The sequence below is a fragment of the Lycium barbarum genome, chromosome 11 (assembly GCF_019175385.1).
Source record: "Lycium barbarum isolate Lr01 chromosome 11, ASM1917538v2, whole genome shotgun sequence".
In the NCBI taxonomy this organism is placed as follows: Eukaryota; Viridiplantae; Streptophyta; class Magnoliopsida; order Solanales; family Solanaceae; genus Lycium; species Lycium barbarum.
In genome coordinates, this window is record NC_083347.1 from 23,369,790 (window position 1) to 23,380,597 (window position 10,808).

Sequence of the window (10,808 nt, forward strand, 5' to 3'; positions counted from 1 at the left end):
TATCAGCAATGAAATATTTGAGTTTTATTAAGTCTTCCTCTTTCACTGATTGTGTATGTGATGTATGTCCTAAAGCTAAACAAACTAGGACACCTTTTCTTATTAGTACAATCAAACCTAAAGGATTATTTGATCTCATTCACATTGACACTTGGGGACCTTACAAACAAGCTACTTATAATGGATATAAGTATTTCCTCACTATTGTAGATGACTTTAGTAGGTGCACTTGGACATTCTTACTTAGTACTAAGTGCAATGCTTTTCCAGTTTTGAAAAGTTATATTGCCATGATAGAAAGACAGTTCAACAAGAAAGTGAAATGCATTAGATCAGACAATGCACTAGAGTTGGGATCAGGTTCACAAGAGGCAGCATACCTAACTGAACAGGGTATCCTGAATGGTGCCGTTCTACGGAGGGTACCACCATTTCACGGTGGCGGTCCCATCATAAATCCATTTCACGGGGGTGAAAGCCACCGTGAAAATGGAGGCGGTGGAAATTTCTTGAAATGTATAAATGGTGGACTTAGTTTCTTATTTTATTTATCACCATTTCCAGATCCTATACACCTAAAAACCCTCTCCAAGAGTTCTCATATGATCATAGAGTGAAATCAAAGATAAACAGCGTGAATCAAGTACCGGGAATCTCGTGGTGCTAGTGAAACCGAGTTCTTCTTTCTTGTTGTTGATTGGAAGATTCCCCCAAGTTGAAGTAAGCTTAGATTCAGGGTCGTCCCAGTTGTTTGAGGTAAGATTATACCTTTTTTTCATGTATTTGAGATCATATAGGTCATAGCTAGATTGTTTGGTTGAGAAATCATATTTGAGATGTTGTAGTATGTTGGACTATTTTTGAGGTTGTTCGTGTTGCATTATATGACTGGAAGTTGATTGAATAGCTTGAATATGTTGTTTTTGTTTCTATGTGTGTTATGAAGGCAGAAAGAGATATAGAGAAGTATTGATTGTTGTTATGAGACGAGCTTGTCGCTCGATGTATCGTACATTAGTTTCCTTTAGTTTAATGATAGTTCCATTATCGTTTGGTGTTGATTGAAGTGTTGTACGCATATTATTTGTTGGGATTGTTGGAGTAAGTCGACGAAAGATAGAGGATATTTCCCTTCGTTTGATGGCATAAAACCATAAAGCAAGTGCCGAACAAAACGTACAAAAGAAGGGTCGTTCATAGAAATCACTTGTTTATGTTATTCCATGTTGTTTATGTTGTAGCTATCCTTTGTCGGGAATTCATTTTCATTTTAGCATTTTTCCATGACTAGTTGAGAAGTGGCGAGTATACATATGACTTGTACAGTATTTCTATGTGACACAGAGCCTTACAAGGCTAGGTATATGTGCCACCGATCCTTACGAGGTCAGGTACATATGCCATCGAGCCTTGTAAGGCCGCATAGATGCCTATTGAGCCTAGAATGGCCAGATAGACATTCACCAAGCCCTGAAAGGCCGGGTAGATACGCATTGAGCCATGGGTGGCCGGGTAGGTGCACATCGAGCCCTTAAGAGGCCGGGTAGATTGTTTCAGTATTACTTATAAGTTATGAGTTAGAAACAGGTAAGTATGCTTCCAGATAATCCTTGACTCTCCAGATTACTTTTAGTATATTATGCATATCGGTTCAGTTTCAGTTATTCAGTTGCCTTACATACTCGATACATTATTTCGTACTGACGTCTCTTTTGTCAAAGGCGTTGCGTTTCATGCCTGCAGGTCCTGACAGACAGATAGATAAGCCTCCTCAGTAGACGTTGCCAAGTTCCATCTTGACTGGTAAGCTGCACTTCATCCAAAGTTACCAGGTCCAGAGTTTTGAAGTCATATGATATATATATATATATATATATATATATATATATATATATATATATATATATACACACACACACACACACACACACACATGATGGGTAGGCCGGGCCCTACCCCGACCACAGTACAATTGTGTTAACGTGTCATGTATGTTCAGATTATATTATGGTGGTCTTGTCGGCCCTTGTATATATTTCTTTTGGATTTGTTGACTGTTGACACTTGTGTGTATATCTTTTGGGATGATCCCATTTTCAGTTAAGACAATTGTCATTTACATGTTATTCTGAGTACGACCTTGTCAGCCTAAGATTTTGTTGATTGTTTTACAAATTGGCCTTGTCGGCCTAGTTTTCTGGTGTATGTTCAAGTCTCATAAATTACAGGTTGGTACGCTCGCTCAAGCAAGGCACCGGGTACCGGTCATGCCTCTCTAGGTTTGGGGTGTGACATAAAGGTAGTTTAGTTAAAATACATTTTTTTTTTCTAGGAGTTAGCTTTTTCTTAGAGGTAGGGGCGGAGCCAAGTGTAACTGAGGGGGTTCACCGAACCCCCTAGGCAGAAAATTATACTGTATATTGAAGGTTAAAATTATTTTTTTATGTATATATGGTAGATGTTGAACCCTCCTGGCTTCTTCGTATGTTTAGTTCTTCATATTTTTGAACCCCCTTACTGAAAATTATGGCTCCGCCACTGCTTAGAGGCGTGAAAAACGCTAATAAGTGGACACTTATTTTGAACAAGAGGGAGTAATTGATTAGTTTCACTCTCAAAAACACCACTTGAATATAATTGTTACTCCACCACCACCACTTCACCCTGACAACGCTCACGAAAAAAACAAAGAACACACACATACAAATATATATATATATATAAACTCAATTCAACTCAAATGGTTTCTCTCCCACCTTCATCTTTATCATTTTCATATGCAATCGTTTTACCTTTTTCATAAGACTACAACCCTCCATCACTATAACCCATCTTGACCAACTTAATATTATTGCAATGATTTTGAAGTTAAATACCATGTACTAAATTTGTTTTAGCATTAGAAGGTCAATGTGGAGTTTTGGCATCAGTTCTGATGATCTGCAAAAGATTGGTGATGGAGTTTTTATAAGAGAAAAACTAACTTGGTGGTGCAATAATTCATTGCTTAATTTTATTGGGGATGAGTTGAAGCTTGAGAATGGTTAACTTAAGCTTGGGGAATAGATATATTATCATTGGAGGTTCAGCGTACTGAAGAATATACACGATGTTTCTTAAACCGGACTGTGACGCCTTCTTCAAAATTCGGAGCAAACCTGGACTATTTTACATATTTCAAGGGCAAATTTAACTCTTCTCTTATGAAATATGCATGTCCTGTGTTGATAAGCTTATGTCGTTAGTGAATAAAAACATATTTAAATCAATCTTGTGATGACGAGCATATTTAACCCTAAATATTGACGGAAAATAAATTTGAACTATTGCGTAAAGGTTACGAGCAAATTTAGACCTTTTCTTTTCTTTTTTCAAATTGTACTACCAGAAGAAAATGACACATCAATGGTTGGCGGGTGCATGAAAGTTTATCTGTCTACTCTCCATTCACTTCTTTCGAGCGATACAAGTAGGCTTTTGAAAATATGTAAGCAAATTTAAGATTTAAATTTATTTACTTTTTAAAAAAAGGCTCCGTCCCTCTAAATAAATTAAAAATAGCAAAAATTATAAAATTTATACCTCTAAATGTGAGTTTCTGCTAATATTTTTTTAGTAGTTCTCGTCAAATTTAATAGACAGAGTTCGATAAATATCTGACAGAGATTAAAAGTATTATCTGACAAATTTAAAGGATCAAAACTAGTAAGTACGTATACAAAATTAATGGGAGTATTTTTGAACCTACCCTCAAACATAAGGGATTATTTTTGTCATTTTCTCACTTTCTGTCATTATGTTTACAAAAAAAAAAAAAAAAAAGTTCTATATAAACTCACTCCGAACTAAAAGACCACCATTCAAGCTCCTTATAACTTGATAGTGATACATAACCATGAAATCACAAAACCTTCAGTTAGCCAAAAAAATTAGAAAGCAATTAACACTTGATGATGACAATCATGTTCTCCGGGAGAGGTTCGTGGAGGAAATAACAGCATACAAATTCAAGAATCCCAACTTGTTACATCAAGCTTTTACTCATGGTTCCTTCCAACACTGCGCATCTAACGATAGATTGGAGTATTTAGGTAAGAAGCTAATCTTGAGCTTCGAGTCCAACTGAGGTCATTACTTTTTTCCGAATTTTATATACATGAAGTTAGTAGGTTAGCAAGATATTCATTTTTTTCCCTCAAAAGTGCGCTTAACAATACAATAAAAACATCCAAAATGAGGGTTATCGTTGTCTTTTAAGAAAAGCTGAAACCAGATCCCCTTCTCGTTCCCTTCATCTCCAATTGTTCTTTACCTACTTCGCGACTCCATCTTCCATCTTATTTTTTTACTTTTACGGATTGTCTATGGATAAAGTGAAGAGAGGAAAGAGGAATAGGCTTCTGATGGGAAGGAGGAGAACAACAAGGTGGGTCCAGTAATAGTCAATGTTGAAAGAAGAAGAAAGACGTTTGGTAGATGGATAAGAGATAAATAATTCGGGATTAAATTTGAGATCGGTTATCCCACATTTGGTAGGAAGAAAATCACAGTAAAACTAATTTCGGGAGAGATAACTAATTTCATGATAAACAATCCTAGGATAACTACTTTCCAACCAAATGAATGCGCTCTCTCTCTACTCTGTAACACCTTTTTATTTAAAAGTAATTTAATTTAAAACTCCCTATTCTATCGTATGATTTATGATTTGTTCTTTCCCCTTATCAACCCCAAAAAGTTCCAACATACATCATGCGAACAGGTCCCATCCTATAGTGGTGCTCCAACTTAACCTTGTCGGTCGGGATAAGATTCACCATATAAATATTTATGACTTAATTTAGATCATATTTTTTTTTTAAAATAAATAAATTTTGTACCAGTGAAAGATTGATCGCATAATTTGGGACGACAAAAACCTATATATACCCATTTTATTGTGAATTCACTAACTCTAAATTTTGAACTCATTAACATCTGATGTAGGTGACTCTGTTCTGAATCAGTTAATAGCAAAGGAACATTATTTTGCTTATCCTGATCTAGATTCTGGGGGGCTCACGGACTTGAGAAGGAATAATGTAGATACTGAAAAACTTGCTAGAGTCGCCATCAAATACAATTTGCATGACTTTTTACGTCACACGATGCCGATGCCTTTATTTAAAGGACAAGTAAGTTACAGCAAGTTCAATTCATTAAACATCCTTTAATTTTAGTCCACAAGAAACTGATAAGTTCGTTTCATTTACAACTTTTTCTTATTGTGTTTGCTTATTTTTTATATTCACGATTTTCTACCAAGTAGGTGGGTAAATTGGAAAAAAGACAATGTTCTTTATTCCAGGTACAAGTTCAAATCGAACGTGACATTCATAACGGAGACTTAGACTAGTGAATTCGGTCAAAAAGAGCATAGGCAGAATTTGAAAAAAAAAAAAAAAGTGCATATAATACTTTAAGGCCTCATTTGGTTGGGAAACAACTTATCCCGGGATAAGTTATCCCGAGATTAGTTATTCCACCCTCAAGGTGGGATAAAATAAGGCTACAATTCCGGGATAACTAATCTCGGGATTAGTTATCCTGGATTTTTGTTCCAACCAAACATGGGATAAGGAGACACTAAAATGTTATTCCGGGACTATTTTTGCTTATCCTTCGCACCAAACGACCCCTAAGTAAATATCACATCGAAAAGGAATGAGAAAGTGAAATAGTATATTTAACAAAACACAAATTTGAATAATACGTTTGTTTTTTGAGTTCTAGTGAGAAAAAGTGTGTGCGTATGAATTGTAGTGACATAAAAGAGTAGAGTATGTAAATTTCATTGTGAAGAATATGCTGATGAAATTTTCTCACCTTGTCCAAGATTTAAAAAAAAATCATTTTGCCCACATATGTGTTTTTTTTTTCCCACAGGTAGAAGAATTCAGAGATGCTACATTAGAGTACCCATTGCATTCAGCAGGTCGCATTGACCCCCCTAAAGTTCTTGCAGATATAGTTGAATCTTTGATTGGTGCCATCTATATTGATTCCAATTTCTCCATGGATACAACTTGGCAGGTGATTTTATTTTCTTAACTCTAAAATTTATGCAATATTTGTTTTCTAGCTTATGGTATCCTTGGAGGTGTCTGTTAACAAAATACTATGTATATTTGGATGACAGGCGGTAAAAGATTTGTTGCAGCCTCTAATTACTCCAGCTACACTTGAGATTCACCCCTTTACGAAATTTAACGAGCTATGTCAGAAGAAGCGATTGAGGGTTAAATATGTTGATGATTTATGGGAGAAAACTGGAGAAATTGAAGTTTTTGTTGATGGAAAATTTGTTGCGAAGGGAAAATTTAGTGGAAAGAAAGAAATTGCACTAAATAGGGCTGCATACAATGCATATTACCAAGTTGTCAAAAATTTGAGTGTGGAAGTCACTATTGAATGATCAACCTTGTGATGAAACGCAAGCTGAAATCACCATCAGCAAATCCCTAATTTCCAATGGAATTGTTGTAATTTGGTAAGTCGGAACGTTTTTGACGAAATTTTCCTCAAAAATTTCTTACCTACAAGTCAAATTCGGATGAAACATCTGTTCAGAATTAGTGATTTTCTGATAGTGAATTACTGCTTCATATATTACTAGCTGTACTAATGGAATATTGTATCAATTAAATAAAAAAATGCCTCCAGTGGATAATATTCTATTGTTTACGAAGCGCATTTGTCTTTCATTTTTCTTACTTAATCGCCAAGAGTGGCAGTTGATTGGATCAGCTTAGGATAATATTTAGGCATTCCATGTGAGTGGAGCATACATTGCTCAAATGGGTCATTTGCACTCTTGCCCTTATTTTGTGCTCTTTCATTTTTGCTGCTCAATGCAAATAATTTTTGTACGGGACATAAGCTCATATTTTCACATTATAATATCCCACAAGTTATGTCTTACGTCCTTAAAGAATTTATGTCTCACTAGGCATGAATTCTATTTTGAAAGGCAAAAATTAAAGATCGGCCCATTTAAAGGGCAAAAATTAAAGACCAGCCATTTGAAGCGCAAACCCTGCAACTTCTTCTGCTCAAATGTCCAATCTGATGAAGCACGAAGAGACACTTCGAGTAGCTTCTTCTTTATACCATGTTCTGTTTTTTTTTAAATTTGTTTAGGCTCAAGCCTGCTCATTTTCTTCTCAGTTTTTGGCAGAATGGCTTGGAAGACCCTTTACTTGTACCAATTTGTCATCCTGGTGCCAGTATTCTATGAAATTTCGTCCAGACCCTGAACGTGTAACAGTGCGGGTCCCCTATGCGTCAAACTATAGCTGGGGCCTAACGCACCCCCAAGAAATGTACAAAAAATGATATAATGTGTCACTTTGACTAATAAGAAGATTGGCATGCGAAGGGTAACATCTTTTACTCTTGATTGGGGTTCAAAATGCGTCACTTAAAGACAGTATTCTTCTCATTCCTTGTCTCTGACGACTGCTACTTTTAATTTTGGATGTCCTGTAGGTAGCAAAGACTCTATTAAGCCCATAATTACACCGGAAATGCTTCAAACAAATCCAGTGAAGAAGCTCTATGAGACCTGCCAGAAGCATAAACTTAAAGTTCAAGTAGTTTATATGTGGTCTCATGATGGGAGTTTTGAAGTTTTTATTAACAATCAACCAACGGGAAAAGGCATATAATGAAGTTATTGTTGGAATTCTTACGGAAAATACTTGATCACGAACCTTGTCGGAAAATATTTGATCACGAACTTTGCAGGAAATTCTTGAAAGCTTGAAGCATGTCAATTAAGACACTTGCCTTAGAGATATTTCACCCGATATAGGCGTATCCCCCAGGATTCAACAAGCTCTTATAATACAAAACTAGAAGCCAAATTCTAACAAGAATTTCACAAAGAAGAAAACCCCGCACAACATAATATAGAAGAAAAAATATTTCTTTGTATATTACACCATAAGAAAAAGACTACTAGTATATTTATAGTACAAGAACCCAAAAAGGATTACAGCCAAATAATGCCCCAAACGGATTAAGAAAATTAATAGCCATAAAGACTCATCCAGTGACCAAATTAAATATAATAATACCGTTTGACAACGTCTAATTCATTTAACATGAATTATGCCATTAAGGCTAATATAATAGACCAAAATAGAATTAAGTCTTTTGTATTAAAGTTCATAGGAACGTTACAAATAGTCCTTTTATTTTTGAGATATTAAATAAAAAATATTATTTTCTATCAATTCCCTGTATATCTCAAAAATAATAAAAGAAATAAAATAAGAAGTTTTGCTAGATTTATATATATGAGTACAATGCGTCGAATTTGGTGTGTCGTAGACCATGAACTAGACCTAGATAAAACAAGATTAAACTTACAGAACAATTGGTGAAGTTTAGAACTTTTATGAACCAAGAATTCTTTTGTAAGTCTAGGATCTTATTCTATCACATTATACTCGCACAATTTTTGTCATTATCGCGGTTTTGCGTTAAGAGGACATGCACGTGTCCTGGTATTCATGAGTGCTTTAGAAATTTGTCACAATTTCATAGAAGCGGCACCACTCCACACTCATATAGGTCCACCCATCAAGTGTATTCTGCAGAACAATACATCACCTATAAAGGATATAGTAATGGATTAAGAGTGTTTAACGCAATCTCACTTTGCCTTGCAGAGCTGCACTATATTCACACACCATAGGAAGGAACATAATTTAATAGTGCACTTTGTTATACCCTATTTTAACCGAAGTCAAAATAGTTTACAACATCCCGGTAATTCCGGGGTTATTTAAAGTTAAGAGTCGCCACCTAATTATTTAAGGTGAATTAGGGCACCTAAAGTTTATTAAAATAATTATCTAGAGTTGATTTTATTAAAGTCTACGAAACCAACAAGATTCTAAGTACGGGTTCAACTAATCTAGAGAGAAGGTATTAGGCATCCTCTAAGATTCCATTAATAATGGTTAACCGACCGGACTTACAATTAATTAAGCTAAGTGTAAATATTATAGAAAAGAAAATAGCTTTGTAAGTGTTGCTAAAGTTATAGATAGACATATAAAATGCCATTTAAAACAGGACTTTGTAGAAGAAAAATAATAATTTGCATAACAAAGTTTAGTTAAATAAACTAAAAAAACGCGGGATGTGTAATGTTTTATAAGTATTTGAGGAGAATAAGTTGTGCTGACTAATAATTTTTTTTTTTTTAAAAGTTATTGTAAGATTAGTATCGGTAAAATTTTAAAGTTTTACGATATTAAAATATGACGAAATCGTCGAAAATCGGAGGGAGGATTTTAATGTCTAAAAGAATGATCATTTTAAAAATATTTTGAGATCAACATGATTTGTTTGGAAGATATGGTTATTATTAGCCTTTAAATAGAATTCCCATGGAAACTTTTAAAAACTTTATAAATAATGTTAAGTTATAATTTAAAGTAAGTGGATAGTTGAAATCGGATTTAATTCTTGATCGGATGACTCGATCCTGTTTAGACTTGTAAAAGAGCAATTAACAGAATACTTCGAACTGACGAAATAGACTAAATTATTTAAACCGTGAAAGCAAATTCAAAACTCTAATTGTCCATTATTACTAGACTATCCCACTGATTCTATTAGAATTCATCTAGGCTAAGAAAGACAAAAATAAGATAAATGTTAGGCAAGCAAACACACAAAGATAAAGTAAAAGAGACAGATGTGTTAAATGGGTTTGGCCCATTCAATATGCTGTTGTGATCTGCTGGTGCTATTGGGCTTCAGCCCAACGATCTTTTTTAGGTACTGCTTCGAATGGACTGGACACGAGAAGAATATCTTGTTGGGATTTTAGCCCAACACCGAATGCGGAGGAGGAAGAGTCCTTCGGACTCGTGCGCGGAGGTCATGCACAAAAATGAAAGGAAACACGATTAGTATTTAATCCACAAATAAGGATAAACATATATAATTAAATTCGGAAGAAAGAACAGATCAGTGACCCATTTTGATTTTTATCATGTGGGCAGATCTAAGTGGAAGCAAAGAAAATGTCATTTGTCTCTTCTTATCACAGTGTATCATTTAGAAAAAACTGCTGATTTCTATTTTTTTTTTAAAAAAAAAAAAAAGAAAAACAAACAGCAATCATAATATCATGTCCAGAACGCTTCAGTACAAAAATAAAATAGGGAATACTAGAGACATATTTAATGAGATTATTCTAAAATATACAAAGACATTCCACAAAAGGAGCACAACATTCAACGAGCAATCAGTCAAATGTACCCACTGATTTCACGTTCAACATGGCACACACAAAAATCTGGTAACAGCAGAATGCAGCAAGGGAAAAAACAAAAAAGAAAAGGTAGGTGCAACAGGAGGTAAACAAAACAACCACAATCATGAGAATTAGGCAGAATCAACTGGTTGTGAGTAATCAAGTGTCAGACAGGTTCTTTAGTCCCTTTTTTCAACACAGAAGCATTCTACTAGATGATTTACACTCGTATGGTCATAAGAGGAGCTAAGCAGGCATGACTTCCCAAAGATACCAACATTTTTTAGGCGAAAATGCTTCTGAATTTTCAATAGACCAGCAGTATATGCAGAAACAGGGCAAATTCAGCAGAGGGTGAATTTCTTGAGATGCGATTAATATTTCAACACCAAACAGTCGCCAATGCACTTTAAGACCCGCATAGAATTCATTTGAAGGACGTTATATATATGCAGAATACTGGACTGAGCCTTACAATTCCTTTTACACTTGT

The 10,808-nt window shown here is 34.9% G+C and overlaps 1 protein-coding gene across 1 annotated transcript; it reads left to right on the forward strand.

Annotated features, from left to right (window-relative positions):
• The first annotated feature begins 3,838 nt into the window (after nt 1–3,838).
• On the forward strand, nt 3,839–6,723 carry LOC132617627 (ribonuclease 3-like protein 3). The gene is made up of 4 exons (XM_060332675.1): nt 3,839–4,091; nt 4,987–5,174; nt 5,926–6,072; nt 6,179–6,723. Exons 1-4 carry the CDS (start codon nt 3,896–3,898, stop codon nt 6,452–6,454), a joined length of 807 nt encoding a protein of 268 aa, XP_060188658.1. The 5' UTR covers nt 3,839–3,895; the 3' UTR covers nt 6,455–6,723.
• The last annotated feature ends 4,085 nt before the right edge of the window (nt 6,724–10,808 follow it).

Excerpts from the sequence above, each read along its gene's own strand:
- LOC132617627 (XM_060332675.1), top strand. The coding sequence starts at position 3,896 with ATGAAATCACAAAACCTTCAGTTAGCCAAAAAAATTAGAAAGCAATTA. Across the intron at positions 4,092-4,986 it reads CGATAGATTGGAGTATTTAG|GTGACTCTGTTCTGAATCAG; the intron begins GTAAGAAGCTAA and ends CATCTGATGTAG. Across the intron at positions 5,175-5,925 it reads TGCCTTTATTTAAAGGACAA|GTAGAAGAATTCAGAGATGC; the intron begins GTAAGTTACAGC and ends TTTTTCCCACAG.